Source organism: Carettochelys insculpta, chromosome 6 (genome assembly GCF_033958435.1).
Source record: "Carettochelys insculpta isolate YL-2023 chromosome 6, ASM3395843v1, whole genome shotgun sequence".
NCBI classification, from domain to species: Eukaryota; Metazoa; Chordata; order Testudines; family Carettochelyidae; genus Carettochelys; species Carettochelys insculpta.
The window spans coordinates 72,691,757-72,706,931 of record NC_134142.1 but is presented as its reverse complement, the minus strand read 5'-3'; the positions used below and the strand labels follow the sequence as shown (position 1 = coordinate 72,706,931).

General features: G+C 47.4%; 2 protein-coding genes across 11 annotated transcripts in view; one reads left to right on the top strand and one right to left on the bottom strand.

Moving 5' to 3' along the window:
* PACSIN3 (protein kinase C and casein kinase substrate in neurons 3) overlaps positions 1–8,593 on the bottom strand; it is a 27,849-nt gene extending 19,256 nt beyond the window's left edge. For 4 of the 10 annotated variants that reach the window (XM_074997306.1, XM_074997317.1, XM_074997316.1 and 1 more), the window contains exon 1: positions 7,808–7,947. The gene's annotated coding sequence lies outside the window, so the exon portion shown is untranslated. Of the gene's footprint in view, positions 1–6,423; positions 6,465–7,807; positions 7,948–8,126 lie in introns of those variants that run through there. The other 6 variants (XM_074997313.1, XM_074997312.1, XM_074997308.1 and 3 more) reach the window with 5 other exon arrangements.
* LOC142015112 (uncharacterized) lies at positions 6,546–15,175 on the top strand. Its single transcript, XM_074998530.1, has 6 exons — positions 6,546–6,551; positions 7,515–8,214; positions 12,021–12,101; positions 12,286–12,441; positions 12,641–12,934; positions 14,788–15,175. The coding sequence occupies exons 1-6, from the start codon at positions 6,546–6,548 to the stop codon at positions 14,877–14,879; spliced, it is 1,329 nt and encodes a 442-aa protein (XP_074854631.1). The 3' UTR covers positions 14,880–15,175.

The following is a 15,175-nucleotide window of genomic DNA, read 5'->3' as shown; positions in this document are numbered from 1 at the left end:
AAGGTTTTTCTGCTTGGCTTGCTGAACAAGGTTCCATCCCACAGCTGGAGAGACCAGTTTTCTATGTGCACTTGGGGTAGAGCCACCCTGACCCTCCTTACTACACAGTGGCTACATCTACACGAGCCCCAAACTTCGAAATGGCCACGCAAATGGCCATTTCGAAGTTTACTAATGAAGCGCTGAAGTGCATATTCAGCGCTTCATTAGCATGCGGGCGGCCGCGGCACTTCGAAATTGACGCGGCTCACCGCCGCGCATCTCATCCCGACGGGGCTCCTTTTCGAAAGGACCCCGCCTACTTCGAAGTCCCCTTATTCCCATGAGCTGATGGGAATAAGGGAACTCCGAAGTAGGCGGGGTCCTTTCGAAAAGGAGCCCCGTCGGGATGAGACGCGCGGCGGCGAGCCGCGTCAATTTCAAAGTGCCGCGGCCGCCCGCATGCTAATGAAGCGCTGAATATGCACTTCAGCGCTTCATTAGTAAACTTCGAAATGGCCATTTGCGTGGCCATTTCGAAGTTTGGGGCTCGTGTAGACACGGCCAGTATGAATAAAGTGCTTCCTCTCTGGAAAAACCCAGCCCACTTCATTTGGAAGGCAACAGAGTACACCGCAGAGCCAAACAAGACACGTTCTGTGAGCATACATACACACAGGAGACTCTGTGGGCACTGGCACAGCACCCTCCAGTTTACTCAGAGCCAACACCAAGCTGTCACCCAGGCCAGCAGCCTGCGGAACAGCCTACTCTAGTTGGGCTAACACTAGCAGAGATGGAGCAAAAAACAGACTGAAACCGCCAGAGGACCAAATAAAGACAAATGCATCCAGGAATGCCTTGATGTAATTGTTTTTTTTACCTGAGAGAAATGTTCTGTGACACATCTCCCAACCCTCAGTAAGGCTCACATGCCCTTATTAAAAAGCATCCAGAAAGTCCCACCTCAGAGCTCTACACAGTCAGGGCTGTACACCAACAGGAAAGGCCCTGCTTTAGCAGAGACAGCGCAAAAAAGTTCAAGCACTGCTGGTCAACTGACCGTACACATGGTATGCAAGTTCATCAGTACCCATAGCACTCCTCTGGGAAAAGCAAGTACTATAGTACATCCATCTGTAGAGTAGAGAAGTAATTTGACTAGCCAGGTGAAGTCACACAGATCAGTGGCAGAGACAGGATTAAACTCAAGACTACAGATATAATGCTACCTGTTAATAGGAAGTTTCTGAAGTCTGTCAGCTTGCATGCTGTCTACAGTGATCCAGTTGGCTGTTCTAATCCTCGAGGCAGAAAAGTTTACTTACAGGAGGTAACAAGTTAGATAGCTTCCTGGCAAATCAATCTACCAGGAGAGCCCAGGACATCATGATATCCCACTTACTGCTTCAGCTGCCTACAGAGCCAGACTTGTACTAGCTGGTACCATGTAGCCATGTTAGTCTGCATCTACAAAAACAATGAGAAGTCCCATGGCACCGTATAGACTAACTGATTTTTGGAGCATAAGATTTTGTGGGCAAAGACCCGCTTTGTCAGATGCGTGGAGTGCCATGGTGTCAGATGTAGCTGGTACCATGGTGTTCTACTCCATGCCCAATTTTTTTTTAAAAGTGTAGAAAACAGATCTTTCAGTATCTTGACAAGGAACATGGACCCTGGATCAGTGAGAGTCTCCTAGTGGGGAAGCTACATTAAAAAAAAAAAAAAAGAGAGAACGATGTCTTTGCCAGAAGTACCCACTCAGTTATCCTCCATTGGTCTCTGAGGAGCTGCCCTCAGGAAGCAATTGGTAGTTTGGCACCATCTCTGACTAAGCCTGCCCTGAAAGAGAAGGTACCCCATGAAAGCTAACAGGCCAACTACACAGAGGTAACATGAGGAAGGTATGCAAACAGTAAATTTAGAAGGATTTATAGCTGCCATGATTAAGAGGCGCAGTCAGTTCAGAGGGGAAAAAAAAAAAAAAAGGAGAATTCTAATCTAGGCTGGACTGAAGCTCAGCTAGGGATATAATCTGATTTTTAACCTCAGATGAGGGGGTGCCAACCCACTGAGGGCTCTAAGCAGGGATATTTTGCTCCCCTGCCCACATACCTATTAAAAAGCAAATGAGGGCCCCTCTTGAGCTGCTCAGGGCCCTACAAAATTACTTAGCATGCTTATGTGTAGTGCTGTTTCTCAGGCACAACTACAAACCTCAGGAGAGTTAAGGGGAAAAATACAGAAGAGCATCAGTTAGCGTGGGCATCAGAAACAGTGTTAAAGAGAAACACTGGAACTATGCCCTTCTGCTTCTTTCTAACAAATGAAGTAGCCTTGGAAAATTTTTGCCCCAGAAATTCCCTCTTTTTTTTTTTTTTGTTTTCAAAAGTTAGAGACTCATCTTATCTGCCCTGAAGACTAAATGATGATTGGAAGACTAGACAAATAATGGCATTGAAAGAGTCAAGAGGGAAAACTGACCAATTGGAAGGTGGTGGGGGGGAGATTTTTTTTTCCAGTTATGAGGAAGACAGGGATGGTTCATTAACAACTGCAAGGACAAGCATTTGGGAAAAGGGCATCTATGAGATATTTAAAACATTCCTATTGCTTCAATTAAGGTGCAAGAACTGAAAATAAACATCCCCTGGGATCTCCAAGGAGACCAAGGTGAACCAGGCAGTCAGATTTGATGTTTCTAAGGCTAAAGAAGTTTCTAAATCCTCTTGGGTGTCTTTTGCAGGTTGCCTTTGGCAGATTACAGTGCCCCAGTGGCACCCCTTAGATAACATACTGCCTCCCAGGAGTCTGGGAGGCTCAATCCATTAGTGCAGCTCATGGAGAGAAGAAACTATTACAGCATAAAAATACGGTTAAAAGGCCAGTAACATATGCTGCCTCAGCCCACAGCTCTAAGGAGCTTGAAACTATCATACCATTTACTGAAACAAAGCTGACTAATCTCAGGAATAAATACACAAAATTTACCAAGTCTACGGAGGGATAGTCTTCATACCGCAGAAGCTTCACACACACAGAAAGACCGGCAGCATTTGGGACATTCTATTGGGATAATAACTGTGCTGCAGCAAGGTTGTAAAGTAATTCTGCAACAGATTCCTAATTCACTCACACCAGCCTCCCTTCTCTCAGAGGCACCCACATTTGTATTTTTCATTGAGACTTCCAGACACACAACTTACTAGATATACTTCTTGTTGACTCCCCCTGCCTCCTGCCCCTCTACTCTCTGATTTGCTCACCTTGATAATTTTTTTTCTGATTTGTTAACTTGATTACTTTTTTGGTTCTCTGTGCCTTAAATATTGAGTCTGTTCTGGTATGGCTACAGTCTGAAGAAGTGGGCCTGTCCCACGAAAGCTCATCACCTAATAAGTTATTTTGTTAGTCTTTAAAGTGCTACTTGACTGCTTTTTTGTTTTAACTTCTTGCTCAGGTTTGTATCCTACTGCTAAGGCCTTTACACTAAGATTTTAGGGGCAGCTTTTACCTGTTTGCAGTTTCCCCTTTATGGCGTCATATATGCACTCCATTCTATAACTGGTAATAATTGACCTGTGCAAAAAGGTCCACATTTGTAAATACCAGAATGCTGCCCGGCAGACCCAAGAAGTTCTCATAGGTAATGCACCTGTAACTTATGTTACCCATGGCCCTCAGTTCCTCATCCAGAGAGGATGGAAACGCAACCAAGTCTACTACAACTCTCAGCTGGAAAGCCTGGCTCTATAGCTCAAGTTGTAGCTCTGGAAGGCCCAGATTCAAACCAAGATGCCAGTGATTACTCACCACAAATGGGGATAGCTCAAGCAACATACATTTGTAATCAGACAAGTAGGGCAATACCGATTGTTAATTACACAGAATATACAAAAGCATCTGGAGGTCATGCTAGGGGTAGTACAACAAAATACATGATTACAAAACAAATGATGTCTTCATATTTTTCAAGAAATGCAGGTTTGCAATCCTCTCCCAGGAAGACGGTATCATATTGTACGACAAACTTGAGTAAGGAAGTAGATTTTGGAGCCAGTGTCCAATGTCCGCCAATCATACAGGATTATAGCTGTTTCTTGCACAAACCACAGGGCTCTGAATCTTCACTAGGAACATCAGACATGACAATGCCCAGTGAAGGGATTCTATTTTCTGAAAGCCAAAAGGTTTCAGACTTGTATGGCTTTGATGCATAAACTCTACTAGCCACCCAGGCAACAACCTGCCCCAGTTTTCTCTACAGTTTCAGCAGAGTCCACAATCCCATGTAGTCCAACCCACCTTAAAGCCAAACCACTCATTCACTGGCACAGCAGTGTCAACCCTACAAGACGTAAGGGCTCTCTTCACTGCACAGGAAAGAAAGGAAAGTTTTCACAAGTACAAAAGCAGACAAGAGCAAGCTCTTATGTACAAGCTTCAGTAGTCACAGAGTAGGGAGAACAGCAGGCCAGTCACTTGCTCATTTATCTTTCAGCCCCTCACACTTCTGTTTAGAAGGGAGTAAGAGGGTGCTTCAGGGATCACAATTTCTTCTGGCAAAGCACTTATTAGGAATACAGTAGTCCCGCAAGTTATGTGAGGGTTGCATTCCCACTCACCCTCGCATAACTCAAATATCACGTAAGTTGGTAGGGGGTGGCTTTTTTCCCTGGCAAAATGCACATTCTGTAGCCGGTGAGCAGTAAGATCACACAGAGCTCCTTTTGAAAGGTAAGTCCAGGGATTGGGTGTGGGGGACAGCTGGGGAGGGTTAAGCCTGGTAGTGGGTTGAGGCCCTGGGAGGGGGCAGGGTGGTTAAGCCTGGGGTGGGTTAGGGCTGCAGAGGGAGTGGAGGGTGGAGTTGAGCTGGGGACAGGCATGGGGGAGGGGGGTGGGTTTGAACTGGGCCTACATGGGGCCAGAGGGGTTCACTCTGGGCTGGGGAGAGCATGATTTTGAGTTGCGCTTAACTCACATTAATGCGAGTTAAATAGTAACAAAGAGGAAGCCGTGCTAGTCTATACACTATCAAAACCAAAAGCAAAAAGCAGTCAAGTAGCACTTTAAAGACTAGCAAAATGGTTTATTAGGTGAGCTTTTGTGGGACAGACCCACTGTCCCATGAAAGCTCACCTAATAAACCATTTTGCTAGTCTTTAAAGTGCTACTTGACTGCTTTTTGTTTTGATAATGCGAGTTAAGCGCAACTCAAAATCTTGCATTTTGAGGGATTACTGTATAGGAAATGCCAAAACAAAACAGGCTGTTGATCCATATTCTCAATGATAGCTTGTCACTGAGGAATGTCTGATGCTTCATAGGTAAGTAATACTCCGTGACACACGGTGTACCTAGTTGTGTAATGCACTAGGGAAAATTCCATTTTGACCCCACCCAGAGATCAGTTCTCACCCAGAGACAGAAGCCAGTACTCAAGTCATTTTACTCCCTGCAGAGCAGTTTCAAATGCTATTCCTATTACACACAGAAAAGGAGCTGCACTCTTGTATGACTTCACTGCTTCTCAGCTACATCTGAATCCCAGAGCAGGGTCAGAGAGTGTTAGGGATTTTGTATACAACTTATTACAATAGTATTTTCTTTAGATTAGCAATGCAATCGATCCTAGTGCGCTTCACTGAATCTCTAGGTCAGCTTCTTTTTTGAAAGACAGAAAACTTCTCCTTGGCTTAGGGATTTTTTTATTATTGTTTTAATGGGGAGAGGGGCTGAAGAGCTCATGAGGAATTTCAGAGAACAAATACAAAAAGTTCACCACCACCCCACCCCCAACAAAAAAAAAAAAGGAATCAGAGCCTGGGAAATGCAACAGGCAAAAAACAGGCAGCTGGCATGGAAAGTGGACAAACTGGTTAAAGTATCTGGGCCTGGATAGCTGCACTTGTTGCTCTTACTGCAGAGGAGTCTGACCCCTTTCTGCCAAAGGGACCAACAAGTCATAAATGGTCTGCGCTCTCAAGGCACACACAAAACCCAGTGCTGAGAACCCAATACACGTACAGCCAATACTTGTGGACATGCTTAAGAGGAGATGACAGTACCAGAGGTTTCATGCAGTTATTGGATGGCAAAAACATGCAGGTGGTGAAGAACTGCTCCTCTTACTCACCCAAAATAATAACAGAGATAGCCGTGTTAGTCTGTACTCTATCAGAACAAAAAGGCAGTCCAGTAGCACTTTAAAGACTAGCAAAATAATTTATTAGGTGGTGAGTACTGGTGGGACAGACCCACTTCTTCAGACCAAAATAAAACATTTCTCAGCCTGACCACCACCTCCTCTCCCCTTCCCCCTCTGCACTAGGAAGCCTAAATGCAAGATCAGCAGCCAGTTAAGCAAGGACTGGGATGGCAAAAGTTTCTGCAGCACAGAACTCTAACTTGTCAGCCTCAGCTCTGGGGCTGGGGACTTACAAGAGGAGGATGTCTGTCCCCAGCAGATGGGCAGGGAATGCCTAAGAAGGGTCAGAAAAAGAAATGGTCCAAATGGATCTGAGCAATGAGCAGCACACTGAAGAGGCCTATTTGCTTTGGGCATGGATGTAGGACTCTATTTCCATCCATACCCCCCACACCCAGTTGGGCCCCCCAGTGGGGGTCGGGCTAAGGACGGGACAGGATGGAACAAGAACGTTGCTGTTCGAATATGTTCATTTTAGGAGACTAGGGTAAACTAGTCGGGTGAGGTAGAGGTCTCGGTACGGCGATATTGCCTCCCCACGGTCCAGTTGGCAGCGGCCATCGCGAGGGTGCCTATCCCTTTAACAGGGACTCAGCCAGGCTCCGTCCGGGGCCTACAGCTCCGGTTTCAGCGTAGGAAGCCACTCCGCATGGAGTCCTCACAAAGGGGCCCTGTGCCTCTCCCTGCCGCCCCTTCCCTGGCTGTAGGTAAAGCAGGGGGGGCTCCCCGAGACAACCCAACCCAGGAGTCTCCCGAGTAGGCGAGAAGGGAAGCAGGGCACCGAGCAGGAGCGCAGGCACGAAGGGAGGTGCAGGGGAAGCTCGGGTCGATGTAGCCAGCTAGCTGCAAGCCCGGGACCGTGTGGGAGTGAGGGCCCCAGCCAGGGCGCGGGCTGCCTCCGCAGCCGGGGTGTAAGCAAAGCGGCTGCGGTCTGCACGTAAGCCTACGGCAAAGGCTCCCGCTCTCCTGACAGTGCCCGAGAGGGAGTCCCGGTATTACAGGCTTTGTCTGGGCCGGGCGCCTGCTTCTCTCACCCCCACACCCCTGCGCTGATTTTCGCCCTCGCTGTTCCCGCCTCGCGGCTGCCGCCCCTGGGGCCGGGCACGCCGGGGGGGGCGCACAGCCGGCTCCCGCGGATGAGCTGGGGCTGCTCCCCGCAGCACAGCGATAAGCAGAAAGCCCAGCCCAGCCTAGCGGGGCGCGGGAGGGAGACAGGGCTCAGTGCAGCGGGCATCTGCGGTGGCGTGGTCCCCCTACGCGCAGTGGGAGGCCAGGAAGGGGGCGCTCCTGCCCCCCATCCCACTAGGGAGCTTTTATCTTTTAGACACCAACTCACATACCAAGCGCCGCTGCCTCGCACCCAGGCGGTGCCGAACTCCGCCACCTCCACTCGGGCAGCCTGGGCCAGGCGGGCCTGAGCCACCCGCGCCCTGGGAGCTCCGGCACTTACTGGGGAGCAGGCCCGGAAAGAGCCCCGGGGGACGTGCGGAATGGGGAGGCCCCTGAGGCAGGGCAGCCTCGGGGACCTCTGCTCCCCCGGGGCAAGGGCACGAGCCCATCGCAGCCCCTCTCGGGCAGCCCCAGCGCACTCCGGAGGCAGGTTACTTTGCGTCTTACCTCTATAGCGGCGACGCTGGAGACTTCGGCAGCGAGGCGTGGCGCAGGGGAGCCCCGCTCAGCAGCGTCCCTGAGGCTGGCTGCCCTGCCTGCCGGGGAGGGGAGGGGAGGGGAGCTGCCGATCGGATTGTCTCACGGCTCTGGCTCTGCCCCTCGCCCTCCAGCCCCCCTCCACTTATTTCAGGCGACGGGACCCAGGGGACCCCGCCCCGCAGCGCTAGGAGGGCCCAGCTGGGCGGACCCAGCAGCCCCGCGGCTTGCTGGTGGCTGGCGAATTGAGGCCTGGGACCGCCGGGGCAAGGAGCAGCAGGACTCTCACCGCCTTCCTCTCCTCTTAGTTTCTGGCGCTCTTGATCCAATTAATCGGCTGTCACTGCGGGCTGAGCCACGCCGCTGCCCGACAACAGGTGGGGCTGTACTCGCTACACGGCGAGAAGCAGCGATAAGAGCGAAATCACGTGCCAGGAGTGGGCAAGAGCGGCAGAGGGTGGCGCTTGTCCGAGGGGAGACTTTGGGGTCTGCTCCGAGGTTCGGCACCAAAACCTGCTTGTGTTGTTAACAGTAAGTGTTAAGTCGCGTCCTTTGCTTCGCTGTTCCCTCGGTGGAATCCCGGGGAGAGCGGAGCGGGAGGTGACAATGCGAACAGCCGCCTGCTGCTGCGAGGGAGCTCATTTGCTGGAGTCTCCGCTGGGACCTGACTGGACAGTTCAGTGAGGGAGCCAGGATGTGTCTGATTCTGGGCTAGGCACTGCTGTGAAGAAGCTCATGTTGCTGCAGTCCCACTGGGCTTACTGGTGGGGCACCGCTGGGAAGAGCATGTCTCTGGCGTCTGGGCTGGCTGTGTTTAGGAGAGCCCAGACTAGGATAGGAGGCTCTTTCTGCTCTGCCCAGCACGTTCTCAGGTGTTTCAGCTGGGACTGCGAACCTTCCAGGATTGCCCTTAAGTCTCCACGAATTAAAAAGTAATCTTTAATTAAAGATTGTGTCCTGATGAAAGCCCCAGGAATGTGTCCTGCCAAAACGGGCAACCCTATTTTCAGCCAGTTAGCTGACCTGCAAGAGCAATGAACCAATCTGGCTGGCTGAAGGGAGACTAAGGGCAGGTTTGGGAACCTAATGTGGTGGTGTTTCTCCTGCTCTGTCCAAAAAAGTGGAGAGGACATTCCCTGTCACCATATTGTAGCTCTTGCTCTTCCTAGTGGAGAAACTCAGGAGTTTCACCCTCACCTTGTTTGGCTGCTGTTTTTGCTTGCCTTCCTGCTCTACCTAACTCATTAGAAGTCTGCAACTTTCTTTCTCATTTTATCTGAAAATGCCCTCAGCACTTTCTGAACAATTCAGTTCATAACTGTAGTGGTGCTTTTCTGTCTCTAAACTGGAGTTAATGTCACACAGCCTTAACTTTCCATGCTGAAGGTACTAAAGCTTATGTTTCTCAAGGCAATTGGTCATGATAATGACATGACTGGAGGCCCTAAACAGGAATATTTTGCCCCCTAATGTATACTAATAATTAGCAGGAAGCCTTCTGGGGCATCTTGAGACCCTAAGCTATTGCTGAGTTGGTTTTTGCCTACTACTGGCTGAGGGCACGTTTTATATTTTGTGAGTCTTGCTGCCCCATCTCCTATAATTTGTTTCTGATTAAATTATTTGGGACTCAAACACCAGGATCTGCTTAGAGTTCCCAATTATGTTCATTCAATAACAGTGAAAAGAAAAGTGGTGATCTCAGTACATAAAGGAAAAGGCAGCTCCACCCTTGACAGCTGAGCCCAGGAACATTAGGCATCTGTGTTATTTGGTGCTGATTGCTGGCATATGTTCAGATGTCTGTAGATACCTGGACTGATTTATAGTTGCCTCAGGTTTCCTGGGAGCTAGAATGGTAAATCCTTCATCTTAGGGCCTTTCTGAGAAGCAGACTCTAGGGAAAATAGTCTGATGTTCCAAGACACGTTTTTGCTTCCTGTACTCTGATGTTTATGTTTAACTTGAGTGGTCATCCTGAAAGGGTACCACAGACAGGCTCTCTTTCTGATATATTATAAGATGTATCCTTTCTACGGAGTGTCTGAAAATGCTTACCCAGCCTTAAGTTAGCTCCAGGGGAAATAAATAGGTAGCAAATGAACTTCCCTTTAAATAGTTACAGGAAAAAGGAGCATAATGTGATGTTTACTCATGGCTCCACTAAATTCCAAAATTTGAGTTTAATTACCTACTTTACATGTGTGTGTGGAAAAAGGGCAAAAATCTTGGGTAGTTGTCAGAGGTGAGTTAGTGTATCCAGTGTCTGTCCAGAACACGCTGTGTTCTGGGTGTCATCTCAGTACACCCAGGATTTGTACGGAATGTGATTTCATTTTCTGTTTGAGGCTCTTAATTTGTTCTTTCCCCACCGAGGGCTGCCCACCTCCTTCTCATAGTACGTTGCCTAGTGCAGTAGTCTGGGAGCTGACCTGGTCTGTGAAGACAGAAGCAAAAAAAATGCATTGAGTATTTCAGCCTTTCCCACATCTGTCACCAGGTTACCTTCCTGATCCAATAATGGCCCCGCAACCTCCCTGATCACCCTCTTATTGTTAACATGACTGTAGAAACCCTTCTTGTTGTCCTTCATATTCCTTGCTAGCTGCAATTGTAATTGTGCTTCTTTAAAATACTGACAGTCCTCTTGAAATCCTTTGCCCTTCATATTCACTTCCTGGGGATCCTGCCCATCAGTTGTCTGAGGGAGTCAAAGTCTACTTTTCTGAATTCTGGGTCTCTATTTTACTGCTTGCCCTTCTTCTTTTTGTCAGGATCCTGAAATCCACCATGTCATGATTGCTGCAACCTAGTTTGCCACACACTTCTAGTTCTCCTACTAGTTCTTCCCTGTTTGTTAGCAGCAGGTCAAGTTCTTTCAGCACTTGTACCAGAAAGTTATCCCCAACATTCTCCAAAAACTTCCTGGATTGTCTGTGTGCTGTTGAACTGGTCTCTCAACAAATGTCAGGGTGATTAAAGTCTCCCAGGAGAACCAGGGCCTGTGATTTGGAAGCTTCTCTTTGTTGTCTGTAGAAATCCTTGTCTACCTCATCTACCTGATCTGGTGGTCTGTAGCAGACACCAAACATAACATCACCTCTGTTGTTCCCACTTCTAAGCTTAACCCAGAGATTCTCAACTGGCTTTTCTCCCTCCATATACTAGATATCTGAGCAATCATACAGTTTCTTAAAATGGTTCGAGCAAGTAGTCAGACAAAAGCAAGAGCTTTAGTATTCTTTCAGCAGAGATTGAAGCATTGGGCAACAGAAGACCTATTTATATTACATACACCATCAAGCATACCAAACCACCAAGTCAGGAGCCACAGTTACAGTATCATTTTTCCCTGCCTTAGTATGACATATAAATGACCATGACCCTGTTAAGATTATAGCTTAATGAAAAAAGCTGCAAAAATAGGGATAAAAGCTCATCAACACTACAATTATAACTGGATCCCCATTGCCTTTATACTGTCAATGGAATCTGAGAGATTACAAATTGTAAATACAAATAACAAAAATATTATACTCAGGTAAGTCTACTTCTGGGATTCCCAGGGCATCCTGTTTTTCTCCATTCCTGATGTTAAGAGTATAAGAATGCCAAGGCAGTGACTGTTCTATTTTATGCCTTACAGTATTTAGCATGGTTGGCCCAGAAATGTAAAAATAATTGCAAAGGAATTTGGTGAGCCTCCAGAATGAAAGTAAGCCCCGTGTTAGCGTTTGATAACATAATTATTAATTACTCCCATTTTAGCTAATTGAAATGTCCACAGGTTATTATGTATGATCTCCTCTGGATAATAAAGTTAAGGTAACAGGGAGGTGGATGGGATAGGGAGAATGTTTGCATCATTGTTGAGACAACTTTCTACAGCTTTGGGGTAACACGACCACAGTTCACTACAGTCTGCTGAAGTCAACAGGAGTTTATCTGTCTACTTCAAACAGCTTTGAATCAAGCCTGTTTTCTGCGGAAAAGATGGGAAATATGTTCTTCAAAAATTATGTGGAAATCAGAAGAGATTAAGATTTAAGTAATGTAAACTATAATTTTCTCATGGCTGTTAATGAGATATTTGAATCTCATGGATCCCCTCTCCTTGTGTTTTCTCTGCATCTATACTACATAATTTTTGCCTGCTAAGAGCAGGAGGATAATTTTCCTGCAGTTTCCTTTTCTAGAAGTCTAATCCTGGATACTTTCGAGACATCAGTGTGTATTCATTCTGTGGACAGATGGCTTTGCAGGGGTAGGTGCTAGTTTAATTTATGTATACATACAATTCCCTGTGCCCAAATGTGTGATAGGTATTTTGCAGAGACATATAATTAATGCCCTGCTAAATTCACAGCCATGCAAACTGCATTGCGGACTGTGAAGTCTGGTGTCCTCCCATAAAATCTGGCCTTTTGTGTGTTTTTACCCGAAACCAGCATTTCCCAAAGTGTGGTTTGTGGACCAAAAACAAATACCGGTCCCTGCTCCAGAGCCTTGGAGAAGCAGCGGCTGCCAGCGCTCCTCCCTGGGAGCCCCAGGGAAGGGTCAGCCACAATTGCCTGCCTGGAGTCCTGGGGAAGTAGTGGCTGCTGGTGAGTATTCAAATTATCGCACAATTCTATTAATTTGGTACATTTCCTATTTTCCTGCCTGCGTGCATGCTTTCATGCAGCTGAGCTTGTCATTGGTTTTTGTGTCACATGTCATAGCAGTCTCGGTTTGTTTCTGAGTGGTGCAGCAACGTGTCCATCTTTTTATGTTAATGCTTATGTTTTTTTAATCTATTTTCAGTTAAATACCCTTTCATTTTCATCTTCAGCATGGATAAATGGCTGAAGAATGTGACTAGAAATACAACTAGCAAACGTTCAAATGATGTGCAGCCTAATATGAGTGAGAATAAGAAGATAAAAACTTATTGGACCTGCAAGTATTCCGACAAATATTTGAAATATGGCTTTATAAGTGTTGGTAGTGATAATCACTTGCCATTACGTGTAATCTGTCACGCAGAACTATCCAATGAGTGCATGAAATCATCAAAACTGAAAGGCCATTTGGAATGTAAACATCCAGAATATGCAAGTAAGCCCATAGGTTTTGTTCATAAATAGGAAAAATGAACTATCTTCTACTAAAAAAAGCATGTGCTCTTCAAATAAAACTTAGTGTTGGCTTCATATGAAGTTTCAAAACTAATAGCCAAGACAGGTTATCCACATAGCATTGGCAAAAACTTAATATACTCATCCCTCGCTATATGAGTACAATTGGTTCCCAACTTTCTGCTTGTAGGCAAAAACTCATAAGAGAGACACTAAATCACCACTAAAATACATGTAAAAGTCTCTGATTGCTTCCTAGTGCTCCTAACTTGGGGGGAGTGGCAGCAGGTGGTGCTGCTTTTGAAAGATAAGTGAACCTTGGGTTGGCGTGGGGTTAAAGGCTGGGGGTAGTGTGTGGCCATGAACAGGAGGGAGAGTTAAAATCTGGTGGCAGGTTGGGTCTGTGGGTGAGGGGAATAGGCAGGGGGGTTCAGGCTCCTGCGGTTTGGGGCTGTGAGGCTGGCAGGGGAGGGGGGGGGTCAGGCTGCAGGGCTGGGGGGTACAGTTGGCAGGGGAGTCAGGCTATGGGGCCAGCAAGGGGGTCTGGCTGCTGTGGCTTGGGGCTGGTGGGGGGGGTGGGGTGTTCAGGCTGCCAAGGTAAGGGGCCGCAGGGCTGGCGGTGGGGGTCTGACTGCGGAGCCGCGGGGCTGGTCAGGCTGCCATGGTATGGGGCTGGCACGGGGGTCTGGCTGTGGGGCTGGTCAGGCTGCCGCGGTATGGGGCTACAGGGCTGGCAGGTGGTTCTGGCTGCCGTGGTATGGGGCCGTGGGGCTGGCAGGGGGTCTGGTTGTGGAGCCGGTCAGGCTGACGTGGTACGGGGCCACAGGGCTGGTCAGGCTGCTACGGTATGGGGCCGCGGGGCCAGCAGTGGGGTTTGGCTGCTGCAGTATGGGGCTGTGGGGCTGGCAGGGAGGTCTGGCTGCAGGGCTATGGGGCCGGTCAGGCTGCCATGCTATGGGGCTGTGGAGCCAGCAGGGGGGTCTGGCTGTGGAGTCATGAGGCCAGTCAAGCTGCCGCAGTTTGGGGCTGCAAGGCTAGCGGGGGGTTCAGGCTGCGGGGCTGGTGGGGGCTCTGACTACCGCAGTTTGGGGCCACAGGGCCAGCGGGGAAATCTCGCTGCAGTGGTTTGGGGCTGTGGGGCTGCCTGGGGGTGTCAGACTACTGGGGGTCAGAGCCGTGGGGAGGGGGTTACGCTCATATTAGTGTGGGGAGTTCACTTGTGAGTGAACTAAGGGAGATATGTGTCCCTCATTTAAGTGAGTACTTGTTTAATGAGGGATGAGTGTACTTCCTGCATTGCATATTATTACAACCCATATTTATGGATTGAAAAAAAGAAATCAGTTGGGTTTGCTGTCTTTATCCAACAATACTGTGAAACATAGAATTGAAGATATGGCGAAAGATATTGAGGAAACCCTCATATGTCAAATACAGAATAGTCAGTTTTTTTGCATCACAGGTGGATTAAAGATCTGATATAGTACATACTGTCAATCTGATGTTTCATTAGATATGATTATGAAAGCTCCATTCAAGAAGATCTCTTATTTTATAAACCAATTCCAGGAAGAACAACGGCTGGGTGATTATTTATTCAAAGCTGTATCGACTGGAAAATGTGTTGGACTGAGCAGTTGGGTTTGAGCAATGGCAGGGTTTCGCACTGGGCTTGCCCCATTGATTCGAGCTGTAGCACCAGATTTCATGGGTACATTGTAGTATTCACAGAGGGGCACTAGCTGTGAAAAACATGCCATCCCTTTTGAGTTCCACTCTTCAAGAATGTGTGAAGTTTATAAATAATATAAAATCTCATCCTTTGAATTCCAGAACTTTATTGCTTTCTGCAAAGAGTTAGGATTGAAAATGAGCATCTCTTATTACACAGTGAGGTTCGATGGCTATCAAGAGGAAAATTTTGAAATCAGTCTTTGAAATGAAGGATGAAGTTTTATTGTTCTTGGAGCAACACTCTCCATTGGCAAAAGATGTTATATTTAAATTTAATTACAGGTTTCATGGATTTGATTGGTTAACAATGGTGGCTTACTTATGTGACATATATTGTCTTTTTAAATGAGTTAAGTCGGAATTTACAAGGCACTAAAATTAATAATTTCAAAGTTCACGAAAAAGTTGAAGCAACAATTAAAAACTTTGCTTATGGGCACAGTGAGTTAACAAGAGAAACTTTAAATCTTTTTGTACTTTAACTGAA